Source organism: Cebus imitator, unplaced genomic scaffold (genome assembly GCF_001604975.1).
Source record: "Cebus imitator isolate Cc_AM_T3 unplaced genomic scaffold, Cebus_imitator-1.0 Scaffold45, whole genome shotgun sequence".
NCBI classification, from domain to species: domain Eukaryota; kingdom Metazoa; phylum Chordata; class Mammalia; order Primates; family Cebidae; genus Cebus; species Cebus imitator.
This window is the reverse complement of record NW_016107360.1, coordinates 7,471,139-7,484,944: the sequence shown is the minus strand read 5'-3', so window position 1 is coordinate 7,484,944 and position 13,806 is coordinate 7,471,139. Positions and strand designations below refer to the sequence as shown.

General features: G+C 37.8%; 1 protein-coding gene and 1 pseudogene across 4 annotated transcripts in view; both read right to left on the bottom strand.

Annotated features, from left to right (window-relative positions):
- The window catches only part of KLHL7 (kelch like family member 7), a 75,597-nt gene that overhangs the window by 35,640 nt on the left and 26,151 nt on the right, over positions 1 to 13,806 (bottom strand). For all 4 annotated transcript variants that reach the window (XM_017526979.1, XM_017526980.2, XM_017526981.2 and 1 more), the window contains one exon: positions 2,805 to 2,980. In XM_017526979.1, the coding sequence (XP_017382468.1) occupies positions 2,805 to 2,980 (176 nt within the window). The remainder of the gene's footprint in view (positions 1 to 2,804; positions 2,981 to 13,806) is intronic.
- LOC108303210 lies at positions 10,035 to 13,503 on the bottom strand (annotated as a pseudogene).

Below are 13,806 nucleotides of genomic sequence, written 5' to 3'. Positions count from 1 at the left end.
GGCAGATATGAAGATCACCCATGATTTTATTTCAATATTAAATTCCTGCATTATGAATTGATAGACTTATCAACCTTCCAGAAACTTTAAGATATAAAGAATTCAATACTTAAAAATTACAGGATATTTAAAAGAATTGTTTTCCAAAATAATACTGTAGTTTCATTTAACTACACTGAACAACTCCAAGTTCATCAACATAATTTAACTTACAAATCATTAAACACCCCCCAAAATCAATTACTTCATATATATACACATCTCCCATACACAATCAATTTTGGGGTGATGTTTAAACTAAATTAATTTTGGGGTGATATTAATAAGATCCAACTTTTAATCTCTGAGTTAATTTTTTATGGGAATTATTTTTTTTTTTTTTGAGACAGAGTCTTGTACTGTCATCCAGGTTGTAGTGCAGTGGTGCGATCTTGGCGCAGTCTTGGCTCTCTGCAAGCTCCGCCTCCTGGGTTCAAGCAATTCTACTGCCTCAGCCTCCAGAGTAGCTGGGACTACAGGCTTGTGCCACCAAGCCCAGCTAATTTTTTTGTATTTTTAGCAGAGCAGGGGTTTCACCATGTTAGCCAGGACAGTCTCCATTTCCTGACCTCATGATCTGCCCGCCTCGGCCTCCCAAAGTGCTGGGATTACAGGCGTGAGCCACCGTGCCCGGCTGGGAATTAATCTTTTTTTTTTTAAACAATTTTTTTTGTTTTAGAACAGTTTTAGATTCACAGAAAAGTTGCAGAGATAGATAGCATAAAGAGTTTCCATATACCCTGCAACAGTTCTTAAGATGCTGCTTTAGTATGGTATATTTGTCACAACTAATGAACCAATATTGATACATTTAACTAAATTTCATATTTTGGGGGAATTTCCTTAATTTTTATCTAGTGTTATTTTTCTGTTTCACAATAACATAAAGGACACATTACATGTCGTCATTAAACCTTAGAATCTTCTAGATCGTGAGTTTTTCAGCCTTTCCTTGTTTCTGACAACGTTGACAGTTTTGAGTTCTGGTCAGGTATTTTGTTGAGAATGTCCTTCAATCTGGGTTTGTCTGATGTGTTACTTACTAGACTGAGGTTGTGGTTTTTTAGGAGGACAATCAGAGAGGTGAATGCCATTTTCATTACATCAACTGTGCATATTATCAACATGACATCACAGATGATGCTAATGCCGACCACCTGTAGGTAGTGTTTATCACATTTCTCCAGTGTAAAGTTATTTGTTATTCCTTTTCCATATTACATATAAGTCAACTAATTTTGATCATAGAAGTAAATCTAAGGCCAGGCGCGGTGGCTCAAGCCTGTAATCCCAGCACTTTGGGAGGCCAAGGCAGGTGGATCATGAGGTCAAGAGATCGAGACCATCCTGGTCAACACGGTGAAACCCCGTCTCTACTAAAACTACAACAAATTAGCTGGGCATGGTGGTGCGTGCCTGTAATCCCAGCTACTCAGGAGGCTGAGGCAGGAGAATTGCCTGAACCCAGGAGGCGGAGGTTGCAGTGAGCCGAGATCATGCCATTGCACTCCAGCCTGGGTAACATAAGTGAAACTCCACCTCAAAAAAAAAAACAAAACAAACAAACAAACAAAAAACCTAAATCTAGTGAGGCCCTCCAGGTCCAACCCGTCAACTTGCAAATGGGCAAAAGAATATTGCTAAGTGCAAATTTTTGTTTTTAGAACAAAAGTAACCTAAAACATATGATCTTATAGTACCTATATTAGTTTTCTGTTGCTGCTATTAACAAATTGCCACCAACTTAGTGGCTTAAAATACAGAGAAGGCTGTGGGGCTGAAAATAGAGATTAAGTGAGTCTACATAGTAAAGTATTCCCACAGCTAGGTGCGGTGGCTCACGCCTGTAATCCCAACACTTTGGGGGCCAAGGTGGGCAGGTCACCTGAGGTCAGAAGCTCAAGACGAGTCTGGCCAACATGGTGAAACCTCATCTCAATTAGCCGGGCATAGTGGCACATGCATGTAATCCCAGCTACTTGGAAGGCTGAGGCATGAGAATCGCTTGAACCCAGGAGATGGAAGTTGCAAAGAGCCAAGATCACACCACTGTACTCTAGACTGAGCAACAGAGCAAGACTCCATCTCTAAATAAACAAATAAAGTGTTCCCCCACCCAACTCCCACATGACTGCACCCAGCTTACACTTCTGACAGTTTATCTGACAATTCTATAGGTCAGAGCCCAAAATGGGTCTCGATGGACTAAAACCAACATGTCTGCCTGGAGACTCTATAGGAGAAACCGTTTCCTTGCCTTTTCCAGCATCTAGCAGCTGCCTGCATTCCTTGGCTTATGGTCTCCTTCCACCTTCAAAGACAGCAATGGCTAGTCAAGTCTTTCTCACAGTACACCACTTAATGCTGCCCTTTTTTGCATCCCTCTTCCAAATGTAAGGCGCTTTACAATTACACTGGACCCACTTGGATAATCTCATCTCAAAATTCTTAACTCAGTCACATATGCAAAGTCCTATCTGCCACATAGGTAATATATTCTAGATACTGGGGATTGGGAAGTGAACATCTTTGGGGATGGTGTTGTTCTGCCTACCATGGTACCCAATGGTTTCATCTCTATGAAGTGGCCTCTTTCTCAAACAGCCAGCCTGGCAAGCATCTAAGATTGCAATACTCACTGTTTAGTGTAAAAAACATATTCTTTCCTAATAGACTGTTTCTCTTGTCATGTGTCCAAACATGAGTTATAAGAAATCAATAAAGTCATTTTTATTAAGAAAAATGTAAGAAGGCACTTTAGTCACCTGATCCTCTGCTCTCACAGTCAGAGTGTCCTGGTTGAGAAGATGTGTTACTCGCTTGACATCAAGTTGAAGAAATTCATCAGTTTTGTAAACTTCAGTAAAATGCTGATGAATAAAGTCATCTGCAGTTGCTTTCAATTCAGGACAATCTAGACACTCTGCTAGCACACTTATACCTAAACCCAGAAAGAAAATAAAAGAATACAAAATCATTTTTAGAAAAACCAAGTATACATTCAAGATGAAACATGACTTCAGGAAAATTAGTTGAATAAATTTTATAAATATGGATCCTTTTCTGTTTCATTGATTTGTCTATTCTTATGCCAATACTATACTGTTTTATAAAGAACTGGTTTTTATATTCTGTAGGAAAAGCCCCCCTCAATGATTTTTCAAACTTTTCTTGGCTACTGTTAAACATTTCCTCTTGCAGACCAATTTTAAAATAAGCTTATCACAGTCTACTTTACAAAATCTCGATGTGATATTTATCAGAATTGCACTGAATTTTTGGATTACTCTGGGACAACTTCTACAGCATGGAGGAGCTCTATATAAAAACATGACATACATCAAATTTATTCAGACATACACTTTTATATCAGAAGTCTGCAAAGTCCTGTTCATGGGGAAAATCTAGCCCATAGCCTGTTCTGTAGGGTCAACAGCTAAGAACAGTTTTTACATTTTTTTGAAAGGTTGTTAAAAAAAATGAAAAAAGAAAGCTTTCATAATGATATCACTTATATGAAGGCCCTAATCGTGAAAAACTAACCAAGGCAGTATTTTCTTTGGGGAAAAAAAAAAAAAAAAAGGAGGAGGAGAGAAGAGGAAAGTAAAGATGGAAAGGAAAGGAGGAGAGATAAGGACCACATGTGGCCCATAAAGCCTAAAATATTTACTTTTCTGGTCCTTTACAGAAAATGTTTGCTCCCTCTTCTATACAAAACTATGAATTATTTTTGTATGTGATCTTGCAGCAGGCATCCTTAATCATGTTGACTTTTTCAATTCATTATCTGTTTTTCCATGTTTCAATTTCACATTGTCTTCATTTAATGAATTTTGATGTTTTCCTATTTGTACCATAAAGGTTCTCAAAGCTGATGCTTGCTATCAACTTAAGATTAGCTGGCATTTTCCACCTCCTTTGTAAAATGTACTAACCAATGCCATGACATGCTTGATGATCATGGTGAAAAGTTGGCTCTATCTGTATGCTTCTAATATTTTCATCCAGTAGTATTCCTATTTTAAGGATTACTATTTTTGTTTATTTAAACATCAGAAATGGGTATTGAAATCACAAAGGTGCCTTCAGCATCTGTTGCTATAATTTTATGTACTAATTTTTCTCCTATAGCTTGTTAGCATAGTAAATTATGTTATTAGATTCCTTAACATTGAAATGATTGAACCATTGTGTCATATTAAAAGTAAATCCTAGCTGGTCACAAAGTATCAGTATTTTTTAAATTAATAAACTTCATTTTTTCAGAGCAGTGTTAGGTTTATAGCAAAACTGAAGAAACATTACAGAGTTCCTATGTCCCTGTTGCTACTGCACATGTATAACCTTTCCCAATATCACCATTCTACAAAAGAGGCATATTCTTGACATTTTTTTTGGATTAATAAATCAATGTTTTTTTTTTTTTTTTTTTTGAGACGGAGTTTCGCTCTTGTTGCCCAGGCTGGAGTGCAATGGCGCGATCTCGGCTCACCGCAACCTCCGCCTCCTGGGTTCAGGCAATTCTCCTGCCTCAGCCTCCTGAGTAGCTGGGATTACAGGCACGCGCCACCATGCCCAGCTGATTTTTTGTAGTTTTAGTAGAGATGGGGTTTCACCGTGTTGACCAGGATGGTCTCGATCTCTTGACCTCGTGATCCACCCACCTCGGCCTCCCAAAGTGCTGGGATTACAGGCGTGAGCCACCGCGCCCAGCCCAATAAATCAATGTTTTTAAATAAAACTAAAGTTTCATATGTGTTTGTACACATAGACGTATACACATGCACACACTTTCTTCATCCAATGTTGGTATTATGGTAACCCTACTCCAGTAGAATGAGCTGGCAAGTTTTCTACCCTTGCTAGAGATTTAGAACAATTTAAATAACATAAGCATTAATCTATTCTTTGAAAGCTTGGTAGAATTAACCCATAAAACTTCAAAAGCCTGGAGCACTAATTAGAAATACATCTTTATGGTGGCTCATGCCTGTAATCTCAGCACTTTGGGAGGCCAAGGCAGGTGGATCACTTGAGGTCAGGCGTTCAAGACCAGCCTGGCCAACATGGTGAAACCCCGTCTCTACTAAAAGTACAAAAATCAGCTGAGTGTGGTGTCATGCACCTGTAATCCCACCTACTCAGGAGGCTGAGGTAGGAGGATTCCTTGAACTCGGGAGGCAGAGGTTGCAGTGAGCTGAGATGGGGCCACTGCACTCCAGCCTGGGTGACAAAGTGAGACTCTGTCTCAAAAAGAAAAAAAGAAACACATCTTTATTTTTTTTATTTTTTCTGAGGTTACTAGCTTCAGGTTTTATACTTTTTTTTTTTTGTGGAGATGGAATCTCACTCTGTCATCCAGGATTAAGTGCAGTGGTACAAACTCAGCTCACTGCAACTTCTGCCTCCCAGGTTCAAGTGGTCCTCCTGTCTCAGCCTCCTGAGTAGCTGGGATTACAGGCATCCACCAGCATGCCTGGCTAATTTTTGCATTTTTGGTAGAGACGGGGTTTTGCCATGTTGGCCAGGCTGGTCTTGAACTCCTGACCTCAAGTGATCTACCCGCCTCGGTCTCCCAAACTGCTGGGATCACAGGCATGAGACACTGCACCTGGCCAGGTTTTATGCTTCTTAAGACAATTTTGGGCCAAGCACGATGGCTCCTGGCTATAATTCCAGCATGTTGGGAGGCCGAGGCAGGCGGCTCACTTGAGGTCGGGAGTTCAAGACCAGCCTGGCCATCATGGTGAAACCCTGTCTCTACCAAAAATACAAAAATTAGCTGGGTGTCTGGTCGATGCCTGTAATCCCAGCTGCTCCAGAGGCTGAGGCAGGAGGATCGCTTGAACCTGGGGGTGGAGACTGTAACGAGACGAGATCACACCACTGCACTCCAGCCTGGGTGACAGTGAGACTGTCAAAAAAAAAAAAAAAAAAAAAAAAAAACATAATTTTGGTCACTGTCTTTTGCCTTCTTATCTATAGTTATAATTCTTGATGCTGTTCTTTGATCTTGTCTTCTTGATAAGACTTGTTAAGTCTGAGGCTACTTTATACCATTCTTTGAAATACATAGCTTTGGTTTTTCTAAATCTATAGTCTATTAGTTTTATTTATCTACTTTATTGACTTATATTTTAATTTATTTTTCTTTTCTTCTTTTTGAGATGAAGTCTCACTATGCCACTTAGGCTGGAGTGCAGAGGTGCAAACTCGACTCTCTGCAACCTCCAACTCTGGAGTTCAAGTGATTCTCCTGCCTCAGCCTCCAGTGTAGCTGGGATTACAGGCACATGCCACCATTCTCAGTTAATTTTTTTATTTTTAGTAGAAATGGGGTTTCACCATGTTGGAGAGGCTGTTCTCCAACTCCTGACCTCAGGTGATCTGCCCACCTTGGCCTCCCAAAGTGCTGGGATTACAGGCGTGAGCCATTGCGCCTGGCCTAATTTATATTTTAAATAATATTTTCTTCTACTTTTATTAGGTGTTTACAAATTATTTTTCTCTACCTGTCTGAGCAGAATATGTAAGTCAATAAAGAATAAAAATAAATACATTAAGTTGGAAAAAAAATTTAAGACTACAAATTTTCTTCTAAGAAATGCTTTGGTCATATTTCAAATATTTCAGTTTATTGTGTGCTTACGCCATGTTTCTATATAGCTTATAAGTTTATTTTTAATACCTCTTTAAAAAATAATTTTCTAAATAATTCTTTGGTTAAATTTCCAAGTGTTCAGAATGGGGTGAGAGAGAACAGCTATCCTTCCATAGTTAATTTCTAGTTTTACTGCACTGTAATCAGTGGATGTGGCCTGTGTCTCCTCTTTTTTAGATGTTCCAGCTATTCTGTGGCTGATCAGTACTTGTAAACACTCAAAGCGTATCTGAAAACAATCTGTGTTCTCTGATCACCAGTTAAAACATTCTGTGATATCTAGCTAAGTAAGTTTGTATTGTTCGAATCCTTATTCTTTTTAAAATCTGATTTGAGATTTTGGGCAATGCTATGATTTATTCACTAGCCATTCCATAAATTCTCTTTCTGTGTGAACCAGCAAAATGTGGTTTATTTTGCTTGCAAATATAAAACCTAATCAGTACATCCTTATCTTGAGCTCTTTACCTCTCACTTAGCTAGCTTCAGTACTTCTTCCAACACTTTTCTAAGAAGGAATACATGTGATTGTTTCCTTGCAATATCCAAATGAATGATGCCTTGAAATGCAATTTTCTCTCCTCATTTGCAAACCTCATGATATTACCTTCTAATTTTGTGTTGCACAAAAAAATTAATGCCATTCTGATTCTCATTTTCTAAGTAACTTGTTATAGACACCAGCTGGGATAGTTATCTCTGCCATATGGTCTCTAGCTCTCTTTTCATGGCAGCAGAAGAGCTCCCAGCCACAATAACAGAGAGCAAGTTCCAAAGCACAAACATTTTTCTATCCTCTGCTAACATCATATTTGCTAATGTCCCACAGGCTATAGCAAGTCACATGGCCACATACAGATTACAAGGAAGGAAAACAGACTCTACCTCTTTATGGGAAGAGCTACCAAGTCACACTGCAAAAAAGGTGTACATTTATGGATAGAAATAATTTATGGTTATTTTTTGTAATATACTATACTGCTTCTCTTTGAAAGTCTGTAAATTCTTTTACATTGATGTTCTTTCCTTTTTTACTGTTTTAAGACCAACTTATTATTACACAGTCACTCATTCAGGAGCCAGTGAGACATCAAGGCAGCAGAAAGGAAGGTGGAATGGAGTGGGCCCTGCGAAGGACCAAAGACAAATAGCCACAGTTATGAAATTTTGTTTTATTCTAAAAAAGACTAATGTATGCCTGATAGCCTAGTGAAAATACATGTTTAGCAGGTTATAACATTTTTAGAAAGCATGTATCATTCAAATAAGGGCATTATATAGCTGGAGACTTCAACACCCCAATTTCAGCACTGGAGAGATCTTCCAGATAGAAAATCAACAAAGAAACATCAGACTTAATCTGCACTATAGACCAAATGGATCTAACAGATATTTACAGAATATTTCATCCAAGAGCTGTAGAATACACATCCTTTTCCTTAGTACATGGATCATTCTCAAGGATAGACCATATGCTACGTCATGAAATAAGTCTTAAAACATTTAAAAAAACTTAAATAGTATCAAGCATCTTCCCTGACCACAATGGAATGAAATTAGAAATTAGTAACAAGATGAATTTTGGAAACCATACAAACACATGGAAATTAAACAATATGCTCCTGAATCACCAGTGGGTCAGTAAAGACATTAAAAAGAAGGCTGAAAAGTTTCTTGAAACCAGTGGTAATGATAATATCCACAAACATATGGGACATAGCAAAAGCAGTACTAAGAGCAAAGTTTATAGCTATAAGTGCCTACATCAAAAAAGAGAAAAATCTTAAATGAATAATCTAATGATGTATCTTAAAGAACTAAAAAGCAAGAGCAAACCAAATCCAAAATCAGTAGGAGAAATAACAAATATCAGAGAAGAAATAAAACTGAAATGAAAAAAAAACACAAAAGATCAATGAAACAAAAAGCTGTTTTCTTGAAAAGTTAAAACTGACAAACCTTTGGTTAGACTAAGAAAAAAAAAGAGAAGATCCAAATAAATAAAATCATAAATGAAAAATGAGACATCACAACTGATACTGCAGAAATTCAAAGGATCATTAATGGTTACTATGAGCAACCATTAATATATGCGTATAAACTGGAAAATCTAGAAGAAATGAACAAATTTCTAGGTACATACAACATACCAAGATTGAACCAGGAAGTAATACAAAACCTGAACATATCAATAACAAGTAAATGAGATTGAAACTATAATAAAAAGTCTCCCAGTAAAGAAAAGCCTGGAACCTGATGGCTTCACTGATGAATTCTACCAAATATTTCTTTCAAGAGGAACTAATACCACTCTTAACCAGAACTATTCCAAAAAACAGAGGAGGAGGGGATACTTCCAAACTCATTTGATGAGGCTAGCGTTACCCTAATACCAAAACCAGACAAAGACACATCAAAAAAAAGAAAACTACAGGCAACAATATCTCTGATAAACATTCACACAAAAATTCTCAACAAAATATTCGCAAACCAAATTCAACAATACATTAAAAAGATAATTCATCATGACCAAGTGGGATTTATCCATGGAATGCAAGGATGGTTCAACATACACAAATCAACCAATGTGATACAGCATATCAACAAAATGAAGGATAAAAACTATATAAACATTTCAGTCAACAATGACAAAGCATTTGAAAAAATTCAACAACCTTTCGTGATAAAAACCTTAAAAAAATTGGGGATAGAAAGAACATACCTCAACATAATAAAAGCCATATACAACAGACCCACAGCTAGTATCATATTGAATGGGGAAAAACTGAAAGCCTGTCCTCTAAAATCTGGAACACAACCAGGATGCTCATGTTCACCACTGTTATTCAATTTAGTACTGAAGTCCTAGCTAGAGCAATAAGACAAGAGAATGACACAAAGTGCACCATGAACTGGAAAGGGAGAATTTAAACTATCCTTGTTTGCAGACAATATGATCTTATATTTGGAGAAACCTAAAGACTCCACAAGAAAACTATTAGAATGGATACATTGAGTAAAGTTGCAGGACACAAAATCAACATACAAAAATCAGTAGCATTACTATACAGCAACAGCACAACAATGTGAAAAAGAAATAAAAGGGCTGGGCGTGGTGGCTCATGCCTGTAATCCCAGCACTTTGGGAGGCCGACGCGGGCAGAGCACCTGAGGTTAGAAGTTTGAGAACAGCCTGACCAACACGGCAAAACCTCATTTCTACTAAAAATAGAAAAAAAGTAGTTGGGTGTGGTGGTGTGCACCTGTAGTCCCAGCTACTCAGGAGGCTGAGGTGGCAGAATTGCTTGAACTCGGGAGGTGGAGATTTCAGTGAGCCAAAATCATGCTACTGCACTTTAACCTGGGTGACAGAGAGAGACTCTGTCTCAAAACAAAAAACAGAAAAATAAAGTAAGTAATCCCATTTACAGTAGCCACACATAAATTAAATAACTAGGAATTAAGCAGAGAAGTGAAAGATCTCTATAATGAAAACTATAAAACACTGATAAAAGAGATTGAAGATGACACCAAAAAGTGGAAAAATATGTCATGTTTATGGATTGGAAGAGTTAGTATTGCTAAAATATCCATAATTCCCAAAGCAATCTACAGATTCCATGTAATCCCTATCAAAATACCAATGACATTCTTCTCAGAAGTAGAAAAAAAATCCTAAAATTTATATGAAATCACACAAAAAGACAGAAGAGCCAAAGGTCCCCTAAGCAAAAAGAATGAAACTGGAGGAATCACATTACCAACTTCAAATTATAATACAGAGCTATAGTAACCAAAACAGCATGTACTGGCATAAAAACAGACATATAGACCAATGGAACAGAATACGGAACCCAGAAGCAAATCAACACACCTACAGTGAACTCATTTTCAACAAAGGTGCCAAGAACACACACTGTGGAAAAGACAGTCTCTTCAATAAGCGGTGCTGGGAAAACTGGATATCCCTATGCAGAAGAATCAAACTAGACCCCTATCTCTCATCATACGCAAAAATCAAATCAAAATGAATTAAAGACTTAAATCTAAGACCTCAAACTAGGAACTGACTACAACAAAACACTGTGGGAATTTCCCCAGGACACTGGTCTGGGCAAAAATTTCTTTAGCAATATCCCATAAGCACAAGCAACTAAAACAAGGACGGACAAATAGGGTTACATCAAGTTAAATAGAAATAATAGATCAGGCATGTCTGGGGAGTATTGCCTTGGCATAAATAACAAACATAATTAGCAAACAGGTATAGGCATAAAAAGAATTTACGTAATACATTAACAGGGATCAGAAAAGTGACTTTCCCGAAAGAGTTCTTTATTCCTGATCACATTGATACCTGGTAGTGTTCACTGCCTCCCTATCTTAAGGGGAAAGAACTCTGCTGGTGTCATCTGAGCAACAGATTCTAAAAGTCTGAATCATTTTAGATTTCTTAGTGGGGCAACAAGGATGCACACTTATATACCGTGACTTGGTAGGAGAAGTGGGGTAATATGAGAGGTGATGGTAAAACTCCACTGTCTTTTATGGCATATATTCCCATATGCTCATTGATAACTACAGCAAATTGAAAATTCTGTAAACTGACAGTATGTTTAACAACACAATAATACAGCATATATGGCTAGCTTATAAATTTCTTAGTGTAAAGGCAGCAATGAATTTGTATCTTGCAACAGATCTATAAATCCAGTTGCTTTTCTGGAATTTTATAGATACGATGTCACACAAAACCATGTTCCACAGGGCTAGAAATATCTCCATGCAAAAACTTATGGGATATTTTCCCAAATGACATGTAACTTTTAAAAACTTTTTCCAGAAAAATATGAAAATTTTATCAACCACTTATTCTTCTGAAGAAAAATACTAATTGCTCTTTTAATTTTGCTCTAACAGGTGTTTTAAAAGTTTAGACACCGCTGATGTTTCTGAATTGCACATTTCTAGAAGGCAACTGGATGAAACACATTAGATGATTTCAAAAGATGGATCAGTACCTGACTCATTTAGCAAATCATTGGTATCCAGAATAAAATCTGTAAAAATAATATTTTCCAAAGAATTTATACATGCATACATTCTTAGGAAATGGAGCTTCTAAATCCAAGGACAAGGATGTTCTGCTCATCTTACTAGTTATAATCATTTTTCCTCATGGAGTAACTGGGGCTTTCTGATTTATTTTGTGGAACTTTAGTTTGTAGGAAAGCATATACATAGGGTTAAATCTTGTTGGTTCCTGCTCTGGAGAATGTTTCCAACATCCCTTTTTTCCTGGTAATGTTCCAGGACTGGCTCAATAAGTCTTCAGTCTCTTGATAACTGTGTCTCTGGTCTATCATCCTCAGGCTGAATGAGAGGCTTCCCAGTCAGATTAGCAATGTCAACAGTTTGGGGAGGGTTAAATTCAATGTAGTAGACTCGGCCATTGGCTAGATGAACAACAAGCAGTGAAGTGTTTTTTAAATGACCTCCAAGGGCACATACAAGTTAATCACTGTATCTAGGGCTTCTGCCTATGGCAGTGTCCTTGGAAAACCAGCTATATTAGGTGAGATTTTTCGGTTCATGAAGGGCCAAGTCATAATGCCATTTGGGATGAGTTTCCCTTGGTCAAGAAAAGCCTTGGCTAACATACCAATTTCTGTGCCCTGTAGCAAGTTGTCCTGGAGCAGTGCCTGCTAGAGAGGCACCCCAGCTTGAAGTGCTTGGTGATGTACAATAACACAGTGCCCTTGCCTAAGCCCAGGGCTGGGGCCATAATGATCACTGCATGTAGTAGCTGTGGGGATGCCCCTGCAACCATGGACAGAGGCCTAGGCCGTGCCAACTGTAGGGCTTTGGTCTGGCCTGTGCGCTCACCTGATCCACAGCAAGGGTACCAGGTGGCAGAAAACACTTTTAATTTTATTTTTCCAAGTTAATCAGTACTTTCCTTTCCCTCTATAAAATGTGCTGGCTTAGAAACAACTCAAATATTCACCAATTAGTAAATGGATAAACACATTTTGGTATATTCATGCACTGGAATGTTATTGAGCCATAAAAATAAATGAAGTACTGATAAATGCTACAATATGAATGAACCCTAAAAACACTGTGTTCAAAGAGGCCAGATACAAAGGGCCACCTTTCATATGATTCCATTTATATGAAACACTCAGAATAGGCAAATTTATAGGGGCAGAAAGCAGATTTGTGGTTGCCAGGGCTGACAGAGGAGGGAAGGGGAGTGACTGCTAATGGATGTGGGAGTTTCTTTTGGGACCTGCTAACTGTAGGGTCACTTTTTTTTACTGTGGTAAAATACACATAAAACTTACTGTTAGTGACATTTACTATATTCACAATGTTGTACCACAGTCACCACTATCTGGTTCCACAATATTTTTATCACCCCACATGTAAGCTCTCTTTTGGTCTTTGAAGGTGAAAAACATCACTAGAATATATCTGAGGGAGGAATATCTTAGTTCATCAATCAGGTTTAGTACTCAGTATAACTTAGGCCGAAAGTTTTTTTTTTATGCCCAAAGAAGTTATCTTATTTGATTACTGCTTTCTCCATCTGTTCCTTCTGGAACTCCTACAGTTCCTATATCTTCCTTCCCTGTCTTTTATCTTCTCACTAGTGGCTTCCTTTTCTTTTCATTTCTGTTTTGTATCATGAGGCAACTTTCTGTTTGATCTTTTTAAGTTTGATTTTTAAGAGTATCCATTCTATTTTTTAATTCAATTGAAAGTCAAAAACTGTAAAACCATGTTTTTCCCCCTTCAAACATAGGGTATTTTTAAGTTCCCCTCCCCCCTTTTTTTTTTGAGACAGAGTCTCACTCTGTAGCCCAAGCTGGAGTGAAGTGGCGCAATCTCAGCTCACTCACTGCAACCTCTGCCTCTCGAGTCAAGCGATTTTCCCGCCTCAGCCTCTGGAGTAGCTGGGCCACCATGGCCAGTTAATTCATTCCCTTCTATTTCTTACATTAAATTTGCCTTACAGGAGCCATTCATTTTGGCTGTTTAGCTTGGTTTTCTGTTCCTCAAACTACTGGATTTTTTCTTTTTCTTTTTCTTTTTTTTTTTTT